Source organism: Anabrus simplex, chromosome 1, assembly GCF_040414725.1.
Source record: "Anabrus simplex isolate iqAnaSimp1 chromosome 1, ASM4041472v1, whole genome shotgun sequence".
NCBI lineage: Eukaryota > Metazoa > Arthropoda > Insecta > Orthoptera > Tettigoniidae > Anabrus > Anabrus simplex.
In genome coordinates, this window is record NC_090265.1 from 283,877,889 (window position 1) to 283,902,545 (window position 24,657).

At 37.5% G+C, this 24,657-nt stretch overlaps 1 protein-coding gene across 1 annotated transcript in view; it reads right to left on the bottom strand.

Moving 5' to 3' along the window:
• The window catches only part of Slik (Sterile20-like kinase), a 733,683-nt gene that overhangs the window by 160,808 nt on the left and 548,218 nt on the right, over positions 1-24,657 (bottom strand). The window contains exons 17-18 of the mRNA XM_067159768.2: positions 14,332-14,487; positions 14,085-14,228 (exon numbers count right to left, since the gene is read on the bottom strand). Coding sequence (XP_067015869.2) covers positions 14,085-14,228; positions 14,332-14,487 — 300 coding nt within the window. The remainder of the gene's footprint in view (positions 1-14,084; positions 14,229-14,331; positions 14,488-24,657) is intronic.

The following is a 24,657-nucleotide window of genomic DNA, read 5'->3' on the forward strand; positions in this document are numbered from 1 at the left end:
TGACTACTGTACACACTTCCACACTACATGCTGAAATATGGCGCGCGATGCGACAAGTATGGCCGGCTATTCCGAGTAATGAACTGCATATATAATATTTAAAACGAAAAACTCAAAGATATCAAAATGATTTTACGATTGTTTAGAATTGTATGGCACAACCAATGTTTGTTTCATACAAAAAAATATACATTTTGATAGGAATTAATTATAATCATTATATATATTTAGAACTAAAGTGGGTAACACGAATAGAAGTAAAAGGCCATAAGACCTGTAGTCTTTTCTTAACCCCGGATGCTCTATAGTACTTAATTTACTGAAGGTCTTTCTTACCTTCTGGTTGTAGGTCAGGGATTTTTAGCTGAACCTGAGGGCTGGTTCGAGGCCCACTCAGCCTATGTGATTAGAAATGAGGAGCTATCTGACGGTGAGATAGCGGCCCCGGTCTAGAAAGCCAAGAATAACGGCCGAGAGGATTCGTCGTGCTAACCACCCGACACCTCGTAATCTGCAGGCCTTCGTGCTGAGCAGCGGTCGCTTGGTAGGCCAAGGCCCTTCAAGGGCTGTAGTGCCATGGGGTTTGGTTTGGTTCTTTTAGTAACCTCATTATTGTAATTTCCATTTAGTTTAATTAAATAATAATTTTCCTCTAAATGAAGAGCTTTTATTTCAGACTTTTATTTATTTATTTATTTATTTATTTATTTATTTATTTATTTATTTATTTATTGTGAACAAAACAGGACATGAGTCCTAATTACAATGTTCACGACAATTGTTCCTTAGGCACAGAATCTCAAGGACAATTTAATAAAACCACCTATTCAATACTTTCCAAAGTATTCTAAAGTATTCCAAAGTATTTCAAAGTATGGAAAGTATTGAAAGGGTGGTTTTATTAAATTATCCTTGAGATTCTATGCCTAGCGTCATCTTCAATACAGAACAATAATGAGAGTTGTTACTTGTAAATCGTTACTTAGACGTTAAAAAAATACAAATTTAAACAAAAAATATATATAGCTAGAGTAATCTTAAAAATTAATTCTTGTGACACACAAGTCACATTACTAAAAAACAAAATCATTAAGTTGAATATAACTAATATTACATTACAGTACTAATGAATTCTAATTAAACTTAGTATAATGTTTAAAACAATTATTTTAACAGGCCGCCTTTGCTGGCAGGACCTAGTGTTTACAGTGCACTATGTCTTCTGGTATAGGCTAGAGCAATTTTGTTACTTTCATAGATTTGTCTCTGTCTTATCCTTGGCTTTGACAATATGAAAGTGACTGAGGTATGAGCGATGCTAGTAATGCCAATCCTTATGCAGCCAGTCCCTGCTATGAATGGTGTGAAAATGTTGCTCACAGGGCTGGTTGGTGTATGCATTTCAGTGGGCTTGGCAGACTGATATGTAATAGCAACTCTGGCTCGGTGAGGAAAGCAACGGGGAAACTACCTCACTCCTCATTACCCTAGTAAACCTCTTCAGTGATGTCTAGGCCATCTATAACAGCTAATGGCAGTGCTGTTGAGGATCCCACCAGCGGTATTGCTGACGGACAGAACATACACACATTTTAACAACATGGTTTACAACATTTATACTAGTTTATACGAGTTTTCCTTTTTTTTTTTCTTTTTTCTTTTTAAATTCTTCATAATATATTAAATTATATTTAGAAGTACAGTGTTACATGTCGAAGTGAATGTAGCTTTGGTTATACTAAAAATATCAACATAGGGATGAATATTATTGTAGAGTCTCATTGCTCTGTTAATTGAGGAGTTCTTATGCATTTCAGTCTTAGCCTTTGATAGAAAGAATATATTTCTAGGACGACTTAGTTTATGTGGCACATAGAATGTTATCGACTTCAATATGTTTGTGTCATCAATTACAAATTTAATTATTTTATACAAGAAAGTCAAATCCTTGCAACCTCGTCTGTGACGCAAGTTATTCACACCATGTTCCTTCAGTATACCTGAATAATTTATGAAGATTGGGTAATTTACTGTGATTTTAGGAGTCATGAATTTTAAAAACTTGCTTTGAGCACTCTCGATAAGACTGATATTCATTGTGGTCACTGGGTTCCGAATAATTGAGCCATACTCAAGTCTGGACCTTACAAATGAGTTAAACAAGGTTAACAGTGTCTTTGGACGAAATGATAATATATTCCGTATAATGAAGCCTAACATTTTAAGAGCATTATTCGTAATTTTTTTAATATGGTCATTAAATCTTAAATCTTCATTGAATGTTATTCCTAAATCCATTTTCGTCGACACGAGTTAATGTGTCAGTATCCATTGCATAGTTATATTTAATGTTTCGTTTCTTTCGAATAAATGTCATGGCTACACATTTACCTATATTAAAATTTAACTTATTCTGTTTGCTCCAGTCTACAAGAGGATCTAAATCATTTTGAAGTTGTTGACAATCAGATACTGTTTTAACAGATTTATATATTTTAATATCATTTATTTCTAGTAGCTACAAATCCACCGCCTCTTTGCATGCGTTTGTGATTTTTTTATTACTTGAAGCACGACTGGGCATACTATTAACGTAAGTTTCCTGTTTTGTTGTGCTTGTATGTGCAAATTTGTTTGTTTTCCGTTTTCATGTCCTATCCTCTTACCTAGCAGCTTTGAATTCATGTTCTTACATATAGTGAGTGGTATTTGCCTACAATGAAGCATTAGACAAATGTATGTTAAGTCTTCAGCCCTAAGGCTGGTTGAATCCTCAACAGCTCTGCCAGCGGCTGTCATAGATGGCCTCGGCATCACTGAAGAGGAGTACTAGGGAAATGAGGAGTGAGGTAGTTTTCCGTTGCTTTCCTCACCGAGCCAGAAGTTGCTGTTACATATCAGTCTGCCAAGCCCACTGAAATGCATGCACCGATCGATCCTATGAGCAACATTTTCACACCATTCATAGCAGGGATGGCTGCATAAGGAATGGCACTACTAGCATCACTCATACCTCAGTCACTTTCATATTGTCAACGCCAAGGATAAGACAGAGACAGATCAATGAAAGTAACAAAATTGCTCTAGACACATATATAAGTAATATTTTTTGGAAAATCTATTAAACTTTGAACTAAAGGCAATTTAGCAGTCAGCCACAAGTCCATGACAGATTCACGATTTAAAACCAAATTCCTGATTTTTTGCCTGCAATCTATCAAATGTATTCTCATGCAACATCTTTTCCAGATTTTATCATTAACTCACCAGAATCTTAATAAATTATTTGCACACAGATTCAGACATCTCCCATTTATTTTACAAAGCTATTATTTGTATTAATTAACTGTAATATAGTTCTTAATAGTGGATCAGAATATAGTAAATGGTATATTTCTGGGTATACATCAATTTCTCAGTGTTCATTAAGTGTTCTTAATAGCTGATCAGAATATACTGTAGTAATAAATGGTATCTTTCTGGGTATACTGGAAATGTCACAATTCTTGCTCACATGTCATCCTCTCCAGCATGTTTACCATCTACACTATGTCACTAATATGATTTCTGGGTGAACTATCCTCATCACTGTTATCCTTTATGTCGAAAGATTCACTTTTTCCTAACATAGAACCATACTCACAGTCATCATGATTGTTTACAAACTGATGGAACAGGTTTCTTTTATTTCTTACATAGGTTACTTTGAACTCTTTCGAGTGTGTTCCATTTATGAAGAAAGTTACACCATTCGGTGTAAAATACAACTAATTCTCTAGTGACCCATTTCCTGCTTGTCATTCATATAGAACAATATGATACATTGACTTCTGGTTCAAGACAAGCATGTATAGAATGGTTCCATAGTGATACCAAAGAGTTAACCGAGTAGTCTGAATATTTTTAGAACAGCTGAGTCAGTGGGTGAAATAACTGATGACAATACCGTATATTTAGCTCACAAAACTGGTAAGACTGTTACCTTTAACTTTATATCTGTTACATTAGGATCCTTATGTGCCAAAACACTTTTCTTCATCAAAGAAGCAGGTTAAAATTACTTTTTTTTTTTTAGTGGTATGCTTTCTAGATGTAACAGAAATTTACACTGTTGATGCACTGTCTCTGAACTTTTCCCTTTGACTGCAGAAACTTTATATTTTTCAGGGTACCTAGCGTTTGAAGTTGCTAGTATTTTTTCAATGAAATGATCCCAGAAATTGGCTTGCAAAATGCAATGGACACTCAGCAGAAGTTGAGAGAGACCATAGTGGGAGATGAATGGACTGTAACAATTAATTGTTCAGTAAAATTTGTTCTGAACTGTGTGAAAATATTAATTCTGTAACTTCTCTGTGAATTACACTGCTGTTGTACAGTACAACATCAAACAGATAAAATATATATATATTTTTCAAATCCCTTTCCATATTTCCTCATAACAAGAAACAGCCCCTAATCCTGTTCGCCTACTCCACCCATGTATTTATTATACTTCACAACAAGATTTTGTTTCAGAAATGACTTCGAATTTGCATTTCACATTTCCTTTGTGCCACAATTTCTTCATACGCAGGTTTCTCATCTGATGTTGAGAAATATAATCAATTTTTTTCTATCCACACTCTTCCAACACAACAGGCCATTGTTTGAGGAGAAAGCTAATCTTTTTCCTTTTTGGTTTGACTTGCTTATGCATGTCCTTCCTATCTTGCCTTACAGTTCCTACTGCATAGCACCCTGTTTTCAAGAATTCCTGATACTAGAGGGGAGTTTTACTAATTGTCCATGTAAATAACCCTGCCTTCCCCATAGAAATCAGAAAACATTTCTAACACAACTCTTTCACTGACAAAAATTCCACATACCTGCCAACTTTACAAAACCAAAAATCAGGAGATTTTGATTTGAAAATCAGGAAAAATTAGGAGATACAATTGGTCAAAATTGCTTATTCTACATGTCTTGCGCAATACAGTACTACGATATATTTACAACACTTACTGTCTCAAAGCCCGACTGTTGCTATATGAGGTTACAAGGCTAAAAATTACACATCTCTATTCCCTCACAGGAAGTATGTGAGTGAGATGATCAGTCTCCGATAGGCCTACCGAAAATAGTATGAACTCATGCTCCACATGTGTGAATCAGTCATGCACTTAGATGCCATTACTTAGCAAATGCATAGATTAATATATTGCATCAAGCGCCCGCGTGATGATGCGAAGATCAAATAACTAGCTGATGTACCCTCCTTCGCTATGGAATTCTCAGAAAGACTGTCCTTATAGTTTTCCCAACTGAAGGCAACATGTCATTACAATGATGCCAGTATGAATGTCACGATTAAAAGCAATGCTTTCATAAGAAATATTCGTAAATATGAAAAAACATTTTCTCACTTTTAGCAAAAAGTACTACGGTGTCAACCTAACAGTTCGAAGTTAGCTAGAACGACCAGGCTGCAGACAGCCGTGAACACTCCTGTGTAATTATTCCGTTTAAGTGTGCACGTTGCTCATTCAAATCACTACCTCAGAGTAGGGATCGAATAGGTGGAATACTATGATGATCAGAAAATTTATGAACCACAGGAATGCCATGCTAAAGAAATTGAGATCTAACTCCCCACTCCCCAGCTTCTTCCCGCCAATATTCAGGCAGGCTGTTATACTCGAAATGCAGCAGTAATTCCATCTATCGTAGATAAATGGCAGCAGAATACACAAAGCACATCACAACAACAATGGTCAATGTAATGTTATTGTTGATCAATTTTATGGGCTTTCTATATTGGAGGCCTTCACTTTAGTTTTCTTCCGAATCTGTGATATTACAGCATCTAATGTAAAGTGATTCGTCCTTTCTTTCATGACTCCCCCTTGTGTTATTATTCAAGCGATCGTTCCTTCACGACTTTTTTTCTCATTCTTATAATCATCTTCAAAATTTAATCAGTATCACCACCAATATTATTATAGTCGGAACGGTAAAATTAAATAAGCAAATTATCACAAAAATAATTTATTTTATTATCCCCACCTATTCAATACAAGCCACGTGCTATGTGGATGAAATCTACATAATACTCTATACACTTCTCAGGGACATGTTTTGCCCCTTGGTAAGGGCATCATCAGCCTGTAGGTAACCTTAAGGTCAAATGTCTGAAACATTACCTATTCATACATGGATTACAATGAAAAGTATGTTACACATTAATCCATGTATGAATAGATAGTTTCAGACATTTGACCTTAATGTTACCTACAGGCTGATGATGCCCTTAACAAGGGGTGAAACATGTCCCTGAGAAGTGTATATAGTATTATGTAAATTTCATCCACGTAGCATGTGGCTTGTATTGAATAGGTGGTGATAATAGAATAAATTATTTTTGTGATAATTTGCTTAAGTCAGTTTCAATACGAATCATTCATGAGAACTGTCTCTTGCAAAACTGAATAAGACATAAATAATTGGAAATTGCATTCTCTGTAACTTTTGTTATGTAGTACTTTTCTATATGACCACTAAGATAGGTAATTAAAAATTAAATTTTTGGCACCTTCCCCTAAACTACCATTTTGAACAGAGTGAATAAAATTATTTATAGCATAGACTGTAGTTCCTTATTCCCTGACTTTACATAAAATTCTGTTCGCCATTTTCTCGGACCTCGGCACTGATACGGACTTAGCAAAAAAAAAAAAAAAAATCCAAATTCATGAATATGTCTTATCATAGCTGGGAGAGTAAAAATTTATCATACATAAATGATAGGAAATTTAATAATACATAACTTTAGTTATGCAGTATTTATCGCTATTTGAGAATTAAATTTTAGGCCTTCCCCTAAACTACCATTTTACTCAGCTTGAATAAAATTATTTATGGCCTAGATTGTAGCGACTTATTCCCGACGTTATATACCGATTTTCATTAAATTCTCTTCAGCCATTTTCTCGTGATGAGCCTGCGTACATACATACATAGATACAGACAGAAATTACAGAAAATTAAAACGGACATTTCCCCTTGTTACTATGGTCACGACCGGCACGGAAGTATCATTCTTTTTAAATTCTGAGCAATGTACAGGCAAAACTGTTATTTTATTTATATTGAGATAAATTAAAATTAGTCAGAATTGTCTCCAAATGGCTCCTAAAATCTCTAGAAAAGTCACTAGTCGTTATCATTGAAATTATATCACTAAATTACTAAGAAAGCGACTAGTCTCTAGAATCGACCAAAGAGGATGGAATCGACTAGACTGATGTGATTCACAATTAAGTATTTATTTTCCACCTAGTCGATACAATGATTGCTTAAGGCAATTTTTAATGGTCAAAAGTGGTACATGTTTCGTATATTATCAACATCTTCAGTCACATAATACTGTTTAGATGAAAAATGTATAAAATTGACAAAGTAATGCTTTAGAGGAAGTGTCCTTAAAATTAACATAAGGACACTTCCTCTAAAGCATTACTTTGTCAATTTTATACATTTTTCATCTAAACAGTATTATGTGACTGAAGATGTTGATAATATACGAAACATGTACCACTTTTGACCATTAAAAATTGCCTTAAGCAATCATTGTATCGACTAGGTGGAAAATAAATACTTAATTGTGAATCTATTGTAGTGCGATACGGACCATGAAGCTGATTTTATGTAGACTGATGTGAACGAACACAAACATAGCACGTGTGACTGACAGTCAATATACGCATCGCGATATACAGGTTTCAATAAACATCGCACATTCGCGCATATTTCTCGCATTAATAAACGTCGATATTTCGTTTGAAAGCGGCCAATGGGCGAAGGACTTCCGGCCACTGGCGTAAAAAAGCTGAAATGGCGGGATTTGAAAACAAATGTTTGAAATTCACTAAAAAATAAGCTAAAATAGGGAGAAAAGATAGAATAATCGGGAGGCAGGAAAAACTGTCGAAAATCAGGAGTCTCCCGCCTAAATTGGGAAAGTTGGCAGGTGTGCAACAGGCCATTGTTTGAGGAGAAAGCTAACCTTTTTCTTTTTGGTTTGACTTGCTTATGCATGTCCTTCCTATCTTGCCTTACAGTTCCTACTGCATAACACCCTGTTTTCAAGAATTCCTGATACTAGAGGGGAGTTTTACTAACTGTCCATGTAAATAACCCTGCCTTCCCCATAGAAATCAGAAAACATTTCTAACACAACTCTTTCACTGACAAAAAATCCTGATACTAGTGGGGAGTTTTACAAATTGCCCATGTAAATAACCCTACCTTCTCCACAGAAATCAGATACATTTCTAACACAACTCTTTCACTGACAAGATTTTTAGACAATTACAAAGGAAGGGTTTCTTCTTTTTCAGTGTAGATTTTGAAGTTCAACAACATCTACCATTACAATCATAAATCTTATAAGATTTTATACCACCACAAGCTCTCTTTGAAGGACTGAACTAAATGTATGAAAGCCTCCCACTAAATGCCACAAAACTTCCATCAATGCAAATTTACTTTCTTGGGAAACATGCTTTCTTTAACGACTGCAAAATCATATCTATTATAGGTCTAATTTTCTTCACTTAGTCTTCAGAAGAAAAATGTAAATTTTCTGAAAAGTTTTTGAACCTGTCTCTAGGCACGATTTCACTAGTCTTAGGAAATCAAATATTTTTCTTGTGCTCCAAATAATCACTGAGGTTAGGTTTCTTATTTTGTGACATTATTATGATTAGGGCAAAATAAACTTTTATTTCATCTATAGTTATATCTATCCACTTATTATAAGGATTCCTGCCAGCTGTAAATCACGAGCATACTTGTTGGCCTCATTTATGATTTGCACCCAGAAATCATTGCCAAAAATCTGAATGAACACATCTAATACTGTATGAGATTAAGACAGTTGTCTGGAAATCAGTGAAGTTTATTTTTAATACAACGTTTGGATCATCACTCAAAGTCCATTTTTACACTCACTTTCTCTCTCCCCCACCCCAGCAAACTCTCATGTTCCACAAACATTACATCCCGTTTACTCCGGGGCACCGCCAGTGACACGATGTAAACAACATGCTGCTATCACTTCAAATGGTCATTCATAGAAAGTGAAATACTGACAGAATATAATTGAGGACATGGGTGGACTAACGACTTACGTCAGAAAATTAATTTCTGAGAAAAACACGATCAAAGTTTTAGAAACTCTGCCAATCGAACACACATATATAATGGCTATTATTTTGAAGTTATATTACTAGTATAATTCTTTCCTAGGGGTAATAGGTGTTTAACTCGAAACACTATTTATCTAGAGCATATGTTTAATCACAAAAGACATGGCTTAAGTCATCAGTCCATGAACATATTTCAAACTTATGTTTCCGAGGTAATGAGTGTTTGCTCTAGCTCTTAACTGCATATTTTATCTTAAAAAAATGTTAAAATCATTAAAAATACATTTTGCAGTAGGTCATTCATGAAAAATTAATATTTACTTATTTTTTTTCAGTGCATAAAAGAGACTAATCACTAAAATTGATTTTTAAACATTATAGAGAAATATGTTGGTAAATAATAGATCATACAGAAGCAGTGTTCATTACAAATTTGATTCATTTTCTCCACTGTCACATATTCTTCTAAATCATTGACGTCATCGGAAGGCACACCATGTACAACTTTTATCAACCTCTCTGGATTTTCTAAGTCATAAACTTGAGCAGGGACACAATGTCATTCTCTTTCACCAACTTCAGTCCAGGAGGCAAAACTTTATTTGCGTTTTTATCCTCTTTCGGTTCATTAAGAGTTCTTTACTTTGAGAAAACATTAAACGGCTGTGATAATAAGCCACTGTAAGTTTCACTTGCTGACAATGTTGTTGCGTTGTAGAACAGACTTACATATTTCTGTATTCTGAAAATACAGTTTTTGCTACTTGGTTTAGCTAAGAAAAAGGACTCCAACCCTTCCGACCAATCTTCAATAAGGCTCTCTGCTTCAATAACTTCAAATGGACAAGAATGTTTTCTGCTTATGTTCTTGTTTTGCCTGCCACAAGAATCAGACAATAACACTATCTTCCTCAAGTTTTTCATTATGTCGAGTTTCATCTGAATGAAGTGGAACAGAAAAGAGTGTACAGAGTTTGGATTCTTCTTAGCACTGCTCTCCAGAAAGCAATAAAAAGAACTTGAATTGTCATTATGACAGTGAATGTTAAACACATACAACCATAAAAATCCCTTATATAATTGAGACGTCACTGACAATTTAGGGATTGGAAGATTTTGACCATAATCGAACTCATATTCTTTATTCTTTCTCCAGATCTACATAATGTGTATATGATCCATTTATGTGGAGAAAAAATAACAAATCTTACCTAAACCAGCTCACAAGGAAAAGGAAAATACTGTCACCTGATAAACAACAGACCCATGAACAAATCATAAATAATAATAATAATAATAATAATAATAATAATCATGGAGAGAAAAAAAAAAAAAAAAGGATAAGCAGAATAAACACTGTCGCCTGACCCGAGATACACCCTTATTGATAGACTGTTGGCCGTGGCAGAAATGTAGTCTGTGAGTATAATAATCAGAAACTAAAACAATAATGCATTGCTGCGTATAGAAATTAAACAATAACATATTGCTATGTAGAGTGCGAACTAAACCCATGATACATTGTTGTGGAGAGTGTCTACACAATAACATATTGCTATGTAGGATGTAATAGTGTAAGCAGACGGTATCTGTTCTTTAAACACGCGGCATGTCTCTTCCGGCCTGGTACGTTACTCAGCACAATCTTTTCTGAACACTGACCTTCCTGTATTTCTACTTACGTTGCAAACCCAGCTATCTTGTTGCCTCCATGTCATGTCCTTGAGCACTCTTTCTCCTCCCGTTTCATTGTTACCTCCACTGCCGTGTCGCTGTGCACTTTTCTCCTTATATTTCATTACTATTGTCTGTTCTTGAATTCCACTGCCTCGCTACACTTGTTTTCTTTTGTCCACACGCACTTCACCTCCTACTAATTTAATACTTGATCACTCTGATTTCAACTGCAAATAACACACATCCTCCACTGTTCCCTTTAGCTTAAACAATTTACTTGCTGCTACTGCTTGTTTTTTTTACTTCTTGTCATTACACCTACATCCAGGTTGCTCGTCTTCTCCCACATTTCTTTCAGGCTCAAGCTCCTCCCTTTTACCAAGCCACCTCATGCTTCTGTCTTCTCCCTTTCACTCCGTTTATGTGCACTCGTCATGTCTTGTGGTTCCTCCCCCCCATTCACTCCATGTTCCTTCCTTTCGCCTCTGGCACCGAACTCCGACCTCAGCTCCTCAATCCTCGTCTTGGACTCCCTCCTCATCTCTTCACTGATAACCTGTATGATCTCCTCTACCGTGGCGTCTCCTTCTCGTTGCGGGCTCTTTTCTAATGCCCTATTTTCTTTGGTTTTTCCTTTATTTCCATGCCCCTCTTCCCCATTACCACTTCCTTCTCATTCTGCTCCACTTCACGTAATTGTGTTACTGTCCAATATTTGGTCAATTGACCATTGGTTACCACTAATAATTGACCGTTGATGTAGGCTCTTAACCCTTGCAATCGTGCCCGGACCAAATGTCTTTTCAGGGTGCTTATATTCTTGATCCCATCTCTTCCCATATCTCTTTTAATCCAAATTTTTGCTCCCTGTATATTATCCGCTCCTCTTATCACTATTTCCGCCATCAGGGTGGAAAACAACTTCATTTTTATCGGTCTGTTTCCCCGTGCTTTACCTACCCTTCCCACATCGTCAATATCAGCTTCGCTAAAATTGATTTTCATCATTTTTTGGACGACTTCCACTACTTTGTATATAGTCAGCACTTTGTCCTCACCTTTTTCCTCCGGGACCCCATATATGAATAAGCATTTATTCCTGCGTTCTTGGTTACCATCTTCTACTACTGACTTCAACTTTACCATCTCTTCCTCTATCTTCCTTATTTTCGTCTTGAGTGATGTAATTTCTCTCTCGTTAGTTTTCACTTTGGTCATTGTTTCCTCCGTTTTTCCCTGTATCCATTGCCTTATATTTTCAATTTCTTTCACTTGTTCCTTCATCACATTTTTAATCTGTTCAAACGGGCAAACTTCTTCTACAACTTCTTTGACCACTTTTCTTATAACCTCCACGTCTTCCCAGTTCATGTTGCCACTGTGAGTCGGACCGGGATTTGCTTCCACGCCCCCTATAATTAACAGTACCATAATCACCGCTGCCACCTGTATTATCTCACCCATCATTCTCGTTTCTACTTTACCTCCTTCACTCCCGGTTGTTTCCATCTTCCGTCTTCCCTGCCATCTTCCAATAACCACCCGATATTGGTCCACAACAATCATCTTCCTCTTCCCTCCAGCCTTTCTTCCCACTCGCCGCACACACTGCGCTCCCGCTCTACCGGCACTGTCCACTCCTAACGTCTGCTTCCGTCTGCTGCTTAGGTAAGACTGCACGCATAATCGAACTCCAACACTAGAGCATCGCCTTCAGAAGTACCTTTAACGTTCGTGGTGTATTCATCCTTGAGGCTTTTATATTTCGCTACTTTCTTGAGGTGAAGAGCAAGAGTTTTTTTTTTTACTGTCTAGGGGGTTATCTTTTAGTATCACCTCGCTTTCTGTACAAAAGTCGCAAACATCTCTTTTAGGTTGGTGTAAAGCATATCAGTAATTTTCTCGAAAGAACCGATAGTTATTTCATAATCATCACTTTTCCAGTTCTCACGCAATGATACTGCCCAAAAGCCCTGTACAGATTTAGTACACTGAGGCTTGGGTCATTAAAATATTTACGCCCTGACTTATCCAGACCACAGTGAGAATGCTTAGAAGGAAATAGTGCCTAGTGCTCCTTAACCATATGCCACAATGTATCTGGTAATTTTGAAGGTCTGCTGCCATGCTTGCCCCGATTTTCATAAGAACAACATCTCCATTAGACACTGCTCGTAGTACAGTACAGTTTTCAATCTTCCTTCAGTTAACTGTAATGACTTCATGAAAAAAATCTTTGCATACCTCAATCTTCTCACTGTTAATTTTCACATCGTATGCATAAACATTTTGGTAATTATTAGTTTTAACATGCTCCTTATGACAAGCCAATAGGCGTTTTGTCAATCAAGCCTACAAGTAATGTGTCCTGTTTTTGCTTTTCCCCTATTCCCCAGAAACTTTAAATAAGTCCTTTTGATCATCTCCATGAAGTCTTTCGTGGCATTTCATACTGCAACACTTAACTACAGGAAACATTTAACTGGAATGTTCTTATTAGTTAAGAACTACATTTTCCCGTATTGAACTAATTGTGGAATGTTCTTCCCACCTCTCAAAACGTAACCTAAACCACTGTTTCGTCCTTTTTTTTTTTTGCTACTTCTTTCTTCCATGTACTACTTTCCTTTTTACGTTTGGCCCCTTGAATAGAATAATCACTCTCTTCAGAAGAAGAACTGACAATAAATTCATTGTCATTTCCCATTAAGTTTACTGTGACTAATGTAATAGTTTCCCAATTCAGAGATTCATGATTAACAGCTGAATGTTGCCTGCAAGGAAACACCATGGTTGGCCATGACACGCTATGTTCTCTGGACTAACAGCTTAAACACCATATTGAAATACTTGCCTCTAGTTTTATCTAGGATCGTCGGAGACAAACTGTTTTTTTTATAGATATTAAAACAGATATCGGGGATTCAAAATTCATAATGGGTGGGCTAACGACTTAAGCCAGCTTGAGTCATTAGTCCACCCATGTCCTCAATTGATTTAGAACAAGCAACATACAAAGACTTCATGTACACATAGGAATTAACATTGCATTGCCATCTGTTGACAGGAATAATACATACAGTGTTCAAATGGAAAATGGGCACTGCCTGTCTTCTGACATAACGACAATAGGAAGTCATAGATAGACCGTGCCATCTTTTGACTCCAATCGGTCAATAACACACAATTTTTAATTTTACCATTTGTATCATTACTTACCCTCTCTTCATGCTCTACCTCCAATTTTTCTTTTTTTATGCGGAAGGCATTTTTTCTCTTGTCCTTTGGCATAAGATCCACTTCTTGCTTCAAGAGTCTGAGCTCTGTTTTTAAACCTTCTCGAAACTGTTTCAATTCTCGTTCCTATAACATTGAAAACAATTTGCATTAATAATTGCAATACAAATAGAGCCAGGTTTTATAATTAACATTTCAATAATTCACTTGTCGAAGATATGGCACGCACTTGCTCTGAACGAATCTTCTTTGAAGCAACCCGCAAATCAGCTTCTTGCTGCGTTTCTGCCCTCTCAATTTGCTGCCTCTGCTGCCGAACAAGGGTATCCAGATCCGATTCATATGTTCGAAGTAGAGCAATTTTTTCTTGTTCAAAACGTTTATCCTGGAAGAAAGAAAAAAAACATAATTTCATTACAAATGTCTATTAATTCTTTCCTTTCACCAGTGAACATTAAAACTAGATGACTTTACTTGCCAACAATATGGTATAAATCATTATCTGACATACAGGGAAATTGGTTATCAGCCTACACTTACTGACAGAAAAACCGAGCAGATTCTTGTAAAGACAACTTGAAATTTTCAGTCAATCACATTTTGTGTAAGAAGTATACTCATGTCTGATGCAGTGTGTGTAAATAAAATTGTTTAGATGTAGCAATGAGACTGGCAGTCTGTGACTTGTAATACACCATAATCCAGAAAGCCAAGTGAGGATTAAAACTCTGATCTTCAAATACAGTAAGAAGCATGCGTGGCTACAAAGGTGTTTGTATCATTATTAACAAGCTGGCGGAAAAATAAAAACAAACTTCACTATTGGTGAACATTATTTTAAGGCTAAACTTTTATTAACTGAATGAGTTGCCTACATGGTAAGAAGCATCTGTAAGCTTGTATTTGAGAGAGGGTAGGATCTCTGTGTGAGGACTATATAAGAGGGATTGTTCATCAGGAAGATGAACTGACATACTGCAAACTGAAGTACGTCCTGTTAGAAGTTTGAATCATTGTGGAAAGCTAAAGAAAAGAAACTGGAGTCCTAGGAACAAGAAAAGGAACACATAATAGGATGAACATAATGTTAGGTCGGTGCAGGAAGAGGGAGCAACAGAAAGATAAAACAAGAACAAACATGAAAACACAACAGGACAAGGACAATCTCCAGATCTTCAAACAATGCCATCTTCAAATACATAGGCTCTCTTCTCATCAATCCCAATTCTTCTACACCCATCACTTTTTAGCTTTCAAAGAGCTCATTTCTGCTTCCCATCTTCGTCAGGAGAGCGGGCTTTAACAACCATTGGTGACACTGCGCTCAGTAATTAAATTTCTATAAAAAACTAAAAAAGGCTAATCTGTGATAGTTGCTTTTATAAAACATTAAATTTTTATAAAAAACTAAAAAAGGCTAATATGTGATAGTTGCTTTCATAAAACATAATGACACTACAAATAAGATAAAACTGAATACAAAACTCAAGAATACAAACCTCCACTTTACCCTTACACGAAACAAACCAACAACACGCATATTTTCAACTGAGGAAAGGGCACAAAGATCGAAGCATCTGAAGAAATACTAGGAGGACCGCAAAGCCCGAACAATCCCTTTAAAGAGACCTGAACGATGGACTGACTAAAGTGATCCTATGCGGTCATAAAATAATAAGAAAACATAATGATGACATGCCAGGATCAGGAAATTGTTTCAAGTAGAGCTGAATATTGCAATGAATAGTAAGTTTATCAAGATATATATACTCATAACTAGGGGGCGGATTTCTATGACAAGTCATATTTTTTCCCTTAACATAATATCTTATAGTCTTGTATTTTCAAAGTTTCCAAGCATGATAATAAAAATTAAACAGGTTTTATTGGGCATATAACTGCATATTTAGGCTTTCTAAGTTTTATGGCATATTTTGAACAAAATATCATTATAACGGCATATTTTGGTAATTTTCATTTGAATTTAGTTTTATAAAAATCAGAATAAGCTCTAGAAATTATTTTTCAGGATAGACTGGAATATACTACTGAAGAACCATTCTAAAGTAGTGTATGGAATGTTTCTAACACGTAGGAGCTATTGTTTGCTAGCTGGGTAAATTCTGGAAACCGGGCTATTGTTTACATGGAAGCAGAGGTAATTCTGCAGTTATTTGTCATTGTTTTTATCTCTCTCCTTCGCCCTTCCCTCTTCCACCTTCAACACACTGAATGACCTTGGTCATTATGGACCTTCAGTCATTCAGTTCCTTTCAACAGGCCTAAAACGAAAGTCTCAATTTGTGGGAAGTTGCGAAGTTTTGTTCGCGAGTTCGGTGAAAACATATTCAGTACGGATGGAGTGATATTATTCTGTAAATTGTGTGAGGTAAAAGTTACTGCTGAAAAACGCTTCTCTGTGCAACAACACTGTAATACTGTAAAACATAAGAATTGTGTAACTAGATATTCTGCACTCGAAAATAGGCAACGTGTGCTATTCGAAACCCTGATATCAAGTTCACAGTGGTCACAATTTTCACAAGATCTCTGCAAGATGATAGTTTCGTCTAATATTCCTTTAAAGAAACTTAACAGCCGAAGCTTCAGACAGTTTCTCGAAAAATATACAAAGCATCCTGTTCCCAACTCTCAGGAAGGACTATCTGACCCCTTGTTATGAAGAGATGTTGGATATAATAAGGTGTGGCGTGGGAGACAGTAAGATATGGGTTTCAATAGACGAGACAAGAGATGTGGATGGAAGATATGTAGCAAATGTGATCGTTGGCATGCTGAAGGAAGACCGGCCTGGAGATACGTTCCTCCTGACATGTGAAGTGCTAGAGGAGACAAACCATTCCACCATTGCAGTTCTCTTCGACAATTCAATGAATCTGTTGTGGCCAAACAGGGCAAAGAGAGAGCACATTTTTCTATTTGTAACTGATGCTGCTCAGTATATGGTGAAGGCAGCCAAGGGACTTAAAATGCTATACCCGAAAATAATACATGTGACATATCTTCCACATGCACTTGCATAGGGCAGCTGAAGAAGTTTGAAGTAGCTACCCTGAAGTTGATAAATTAATATCAAACTGTAAGAAAGTGTTTGTCAAAGCTCCACTTCGCGTTCAGAAATTTCAAGGAGAGGCACCTTCACTACCCCTACCTCCCAAGCCAGTTATAATGCGATGGGGGACTTGGCTTGATGCCGCAGTGTACTATTGCAACAACTTATATGTCATGGAGAAGATTGTGAAGTCTTTTGATCCTGCAGAATCGTCCTCCATAAAAACCACACAAGATTTATTTTCAAGCACTACATTAAAAGCAGACCTGGCTTACATAAAGTTCAATTTAAATTCTTTATCTGGAGCAATCACGCAACTGGAAGTTTCAGGAGCAGAACTAAGCAATGCACTGGATGTTGTAAAGTGCACTGAACAGGAATTAAAACATGCGAAAGGAACAATAGCATCTAGGGTGTGTAGAAAATTAGAAAATGTACTGGAAAATATAGCGGACTTCGTGTACCTGCGTGGAATAAGTGACATTCTTTGTGGAAACCCTTCACCAGCAGATTTCCAGGAATTTTCTCCAAGTGATTTAACTCTATTCAATTTCGCTCCCGTTACATCATGTGATGTCGAAAGAAGTTCTTCTCGCTACAAGACGATACCCAGCGACAACAGGAGGGAATTCTCATTCAACAATTTTAAGATGCATGTGGTGATAAATTGCAACAATTCTGATAATGGAGACTAGGTCAGGTATGAAAGTTTCATTCAAATAACATATGTTTTGTGTATAAATTAAAACTGATTGAATATTGAACAGTGAAAGTAACTGTAGTGTTTATGTCTTCCACAGAGTCCGTCCTTGCCATGGAGTATGCAGTGTAACCTTAACGAGTTCATGAAATATTCACCATATTTTGGGTTAAAGATTTTGAATGTTTGTGGGTTACTGTAGTCACGTCCTAGTTCGTGAACCATGGGCAACGGCTGAGTGGCCTAGTAAGTGGTCCTGAGAGTCGGGATACCAGTTGCTATGGAATGGGAGTGGGCATCTCGGACATATTCTGAGTCGTGGCCCTCCTTGTGCTCAGGCGGCTAGGACTATAAAATTCACCGGTGGTCCATAACCCGTTAGAGGAGAGATCCTCACTTGGACTATGTGCAAGTAGGGCAGTATCTTGCTTCATGAATTTACCAAGCTCAGAACACTTTAAGCAAGCCTCGGACCTATGGGAGTAATGGAGTTCCACTCCCATTTGAATGGCGAGGGACTCCTTGAAACAACTTGGCGAACGAAATGGAATTCGATGGGGAGCTATCAATATTAATGGGGCTTATGGAAGAAAGAAGGTAGAACTGGCTGAGTCAGCAAAGAGGATGCATCTGGCTGTGTTAGGAGTAAGTGATATTCGGGTAAGGGGAGATAATGAGGAAGAGATAGGAGATTATAAAGTGTACTTGATGGGTGTTAGAAAGGGAAGGGCAGAGTCTGGGGTAGGGCTCTTTATCAGGAATACCATTGCACGCAACATAGTTTCTGTTAGGCATGTAAATGAGCGAATGATGTGGGTAGATTTGTCAGTGGGAGGAATTAGGACAAGAATTGTGTCTGTGTATTCACCATGAGAGGGTGCAGATGAGGATGAAGTTGACAAGTTTTATGAAGCATTGAGTGACATCGTGGTCAGGGTCATTAGCAAGGACAGAATAGTGCTAATGGGCGATTTCAATGCGAGAGTTGGGAATAGAACTGAAGGATACGAAAGGGTGATTGGTAAATGTGAGGAAGATATGGAAGCTAATGGGAATGGGAAGCGTTTGGTGGACTTCTGTGCTAGTATGGGTTTAGCTGTTACGAATACATTCTTCAAGCATAAGACTATTCACCGCTACACATGGGAGGCTAGGGGTACCAGATTCATAATAGACTATATCTTAACAGACTTTGAATTCAGGAAATCTGTTAGGAATGTACAAGTTTTCAGCGGATTTTTCGATGATACAGACCACTATCTGATCTGTACTGAACTAAGTATCTCTAGGCCTAGGGTAGAGAAAGTGAAATCTGTCTGCAAACGAATAAGGGTAGAAAATCTCCAGGACGAGGAAATTAGACAGAAGTACATGGATATGATTAGTGAGAAGTTTCAAACAGTAGACAGTTAGCAGGTTCAGGATATAGAAAGTGAATGGGTGGCATACAGGGATGCTGTAGTAGAAACAGCAGGGGAATGCCTAGGAACAACTGTGTGTAAAGATGGGAAAAGGCGAACATCTTGGTGGAATGATGAAGTGAGAGCAGCCTGTAAACGTAAAAAGAAGGCTTATCAGAAATGGCTCCAAACAAGGGCCGAGGCAGACAGCGATTGGTACGTAGATGAAAGAAACAGAGCGAAACAAATAGTTGTTGAACCCAAAATGAAGTCATGGGAAGATTTTGGTAATAACCTTGAAAGGCTAGGTCAAGCAGCAGGAAAACCTTTCTGAACAGTAATAAAGAATCTTAGGAAGGTAGGGAAAAAGGAAATGAACAGTGTTTTGAGTAATTCAGGTGAACTCATAATAGATCCCAGGGAATCACTGGAGAGGTGGAGGGAATATTTTGAACATCTTCTCAATGTAAAAGGAAATCATCATGGTGGTGTTGCAAACAGCCAAGCTCATGGGGAGGAGGAAAATGATGTTGGTGAAATTATGCTTGAGGAAGTGGAAAGAATAGTAAATAAACTCCATTGTCATAAGGCAGCAGGAATAGATGAAATTAGACCTGAAATGGTGAAGTATAGTGGGAAGGCAGGGATGAAATGGCTTCATATAGTAAAATTAGCGTGGAGTGTTGGTAAGGTACCTTCAGCTTGGACAAAAGCAGTAATTGCACCTATCTATAAACAAGGGAACAGGAAGGATTGCAATAACTATCGAGGTATCTCACTGATGAGTATACCAGGCAAAGTATTCACTGGCATCTTGGAAGGGAGGGTGCGATCAGTCGTTGAGAGGAAGTTGGATGAAAACCAGTGTGGTTTCAGACCACAGAGAGGCTGCCAGGATCAGATTTGCAGTATGCGCCAGGTAATTGAAAAATGCTACGAGAGGAATAGGCAGTTGTGTTTATGTTTCGTAGATCTAGAGAAAGCATATGACAGGGTACTGAGAGAAAAGATGTTCGCCATACTGGGGGACTGTGGAATTAAAGGTAGATTATTAAAATCAATCAAAGGCATTTATGTTGACAATTGGGCTTCAGTGAGAATTGATGGTAGAATGAGTTCTTGGTTAGGGTACTTACAGGAGTTAGACAAGGCTGTAATCTTTCACCTTTGCTGTTCGTAGTTTACATGGATCATCTGCTGAAAGGTATAAAATGGCAGGGAGGGATTCAGTTAGGTGGAAATGTAGTAAGCAGTTTGGCCTATGCTGACGACTTGGTCTTAATGGCAGACTGTGCTGAAAGCCTGCAGTCTAATATCTTGGAACTTGAAAATAGGTGCAATGAGTATGGTATGAAAATTAGTCTCTCGAAGACTAAATTGATGTCAGTAGGTAAGAAATTCAACAGAATTGAATGTCAGATGGGTGATACAAAGCTAGAACAGGTCGATGATTTCAAGTATTTAGGTTGTGTGTTCTCCCAGGATGGTAATATAGTAAGTGAGATTGAATCAAGGTGTAGTAAAGCTAATGCAGTGAGCTCGCAGTTGCGATGAGCAGTATTCTGTAAGAAGGAAGTGAGCTCCCAGACAAAACTATCTTTACATTGGTCTGTTTTCAGACCAACTTTGCTTTACGGCAGTGAAAGCTGGGTGGACTCAGGATATCTTATTCATAAGTTAGAAGTAACAGACATGAAAGTAGCAAGAATGATTGTTGGTACAAACAGGTGGGAACAATGGCAGGAGGGTACTCGGAATGAGGAGATAAAGGCTAATTTAGGAATGAACTCGATGGATGAAGCTGTACGCATAAACCGGCTTCGGTGGTGGGGTCATGTGAGGTGAATGGAGGAGGATAGGTTACCTAGGAGAATAATGGACTCTGTTATGGAGGGTAAGAGAAGTAGAGGGAGACCAAGACGATGATGGTTAGACTCGGTTTCTAACGATTTAAAGATAAGAGGTATCGAACTAAATGGGGCCACAACACTAGTTGCAAATCGGGGATTGTGGCGACGTTTAGTAAATTCTCAGAGGCTTGCAGACTGAACGCTGAAAGGCATAACAGTCTATAATGATAATGTATGTATGTATGTATGTATGTATGTATGTATGTATGTATGTATGTAAAACTTTTTAAACTCTTAATTAACTGCAGCCTGTAGCAATTGTAATAAAAGTGTTTCTATATAACGTAGATGCTATTCATGAAGTCATGTTTTGAATTTTATAGGACATATTGTTATGTTTTTTAGGTCGTAAATGCATACATATTTCAAAAATGTTTAGGTCATAAAAATATACCCCCTACTCATTACTGTGAGACATGTGCTTGACATCTCAGGTGACCATACAGATACAGATAAAAGTTAACATTACAATTTTCTGTGCAGGAATAATCAGACAAGAGATGTAACACTAGAACCGCAGTTGGGTCATTACCAGAATGTTTGCAATTCTTTCTTTTATGAAGTAGTTTTTCTTACTTGGGGTCCTGAATTTTTATGACTTTTCATCAATAATTATAATAAACATCTACATGTAATTTTATATTACAGGGGACAACCAATTACGAGAAATATCTACATAGACCTAGCACCAAGGCTGGGTCAAATTTGACCCACTGGTGATAGCAATACATCCATTCATACAATTTCACGTTTTGTGCATCTTTTGTTTCTTCTTGCTTTCTCAACAATCACACCTCGTGTCACAAATGGGCAACTATGCCAGCCAGCTCTGCAGGAGGAGCAGCAGCCTCTGATATTGGTTACATTGTTCGTGTCTGAATACACCAAGTGTTGACAGGAAACTTCCTTGTTGTTTGGTGAAATATAGCAACAATGTGAAATTTTCTAGCAAACTGTAGTTGTGACATGGGAGTTTATCATGGCTGTGCATTGACTAATAAAAGAACAAGACATTATTGATACCCTAAATGACATTTTCAACAATAAATTCAACGGTAAACCTTTGAACATAATGTAACAAGTTTGGTGAAGGCTAGTACTTCACGTACATATAAATTTTTTTAACAGCTTTTATATCACTGAGCACTGTTCCAAAGCCGTTTCGTACTACAATCCCCAAGGTCCTGGTTTCAACAACTGATAGAGCAGTAAAATTTGCTATGGTAGAAGTGTAGGGAGTTTCTCCTTAACTGTACGTCCTCTGAGACCTGTTTTATGCATGAAGACAACCTCTGCCAGCCAAACGTACTCCCCCCAACAGAAGGAGAAGTGAGGACCATCATCCAGTCCCTGAAAAATAATAAACCTCCAGGAGAAGACTCAATAGTGGCTAAGCAATGGAAATATGCCAAAGACAAGGCAATCGGAAAGACTGATAAACTACCAAGCGACTGGACATCCGCTTTGATCCAACTTGACAGATGTTAACAATTACCAAGCGATTTTCTTGGAACCCCACACTTACAAAATATTGTCCAAAGACTTACTGAAACGAGCCGAACCTCAACTGGACCCCCAACTGGAAAAATATCAAGGTGGATTCAGGAAACGGTGATCTTGTGCCGAACACATTTACAACCTAAAGTCAGTATTAGCACAAGTCAAGATAGCGGTAAAAAAGTACGTTGTCACTTTTGTCGACTTAAAAAAGGCATATGACTCAGTTGATAGGCTTACTAAAACAGAAAATCCACAGCCTCATCCAACAGACCCTGCGTAACACCAGATCACAAGTGAAATTCAGAAGAACAATCTTGGAAAGTTTTGAGGTCAAGAAAGGAGTCAGACAGGGTGATAGTCTCTCCCTCTTCTATTTAACTGTACACTGGAGAAGGTTATCAGAGAAGGGCGGAACGAACTAGATAGACAGAACGGTCCGAGTGGGGTTTACCTAGGACACAAGTGCGAAGATCAAGTTTAACAGAAGTAGCAGTAATGCAGTTTATTATACTCCAGACACCAGGCAGCTAAGGTGGGATTGCAAGTGTCACGAGAGAGGACCAAATATCTCACCAACATCAGCAAGTGCCCCAGAGAAAATCAGTTGAAACAGGGCGTAATTGAGAAACTTGATAAGTTCAAGTACTTAGGAGAATGTATTGAATGTAATCTGTCAAAACGGGTAGCCTTAACAACCCGAATTAATAAGCTAGAGCCAGCATACCATCTGACCAAGAACACGTACAACAAAAGGTGTCTCTCCCGCAACACCAAATTCAGTCACTACCATGCTGTCATCTGCCCAGAAGCCCCGTATGCCTCCGAGTGCTTGATCCTTAATAGGGAAGGTCTAGCTGAAAAACTAGAGATCAAAGAAAAGAAGATTCTTAGGAAGACAACAGAGCCAGTCAAAATACAGGGTGAATACAGGAGGTGACACAATCGGGAGCTCTACAACTACACAGAAAAGATCACGGACATGGCCAGGAAGAGATGTCTGACCTTCTGTGCGTACATATCAAGGATGAATTCTGCCAGAGTGTCCAATTGTATTCTATCCTACTGGCAGAAGAGAAAGATTAAGACCCCGTGGTTAACAGAAGTGGCTAAAGATCTTCAGGAACTAGGGATAGTTGAAAGTGACATTACCGACCATGCACCACTCAGAAGTATTCTGAGAAAAAGGTGGTTCCAGGACAATCTGCCCCATAAGAAGACAAGTGCCTTCTGGACAAAGGAGAGGAAGGAGCAACACAGCCAGAGAATGTGAACATATTGGATAAATATCAAAGCTCACTCCAAGGGAAAAATTTTAATATCCTGGTCCCTAGTTGGCCTTATCGAAATAGAGAGAGAATAATACGGTCACTTATGATGGATGGACGACACTTGATGGAAGAAATGTATTTTTAATCATTCTGACTCAAAACCAAAACCAATTCCCTGCTACATTAACGTCAAGACAAATCTAAAGAAACAGGCCTATGACCACATGATGCACACAAACAAGACCTTTTCAGAAAGAGCACTATGACTTTTGGGACATTCTGGGATGGAAAGTGGACAACTGGTGCAAAGTGGTAGAATGAATGCGGTGCTCAACAGAGCAAGCTAATGAAAACCTACTGGATCAATCGAAAATTGAATAAATGACAAAATATATAATGAAATTAATCGTGGTCCCTAGTTGGTCGACTAGCGAATAATAAATAAATAAATAAATAAATAAATAAATAATAATGATGTTTTTATGTCCAACGAACTACCGCAAAAGCAGAGATTCCAATCTACACTGATTGTGATAATTCATTTCTTCTGGTAGAAAACATCAGTTGTGCAAAATAAGTACTACAATACCTTTGAACCACAGCAATGGAAAAGGAAACTAAAAACTGGTGTTCTGACAGTAGCTGAATGTACTGTGTGTGAAAACTTCTACTGCAAACTGTCATGCTTTAGATATCAAGGTAAG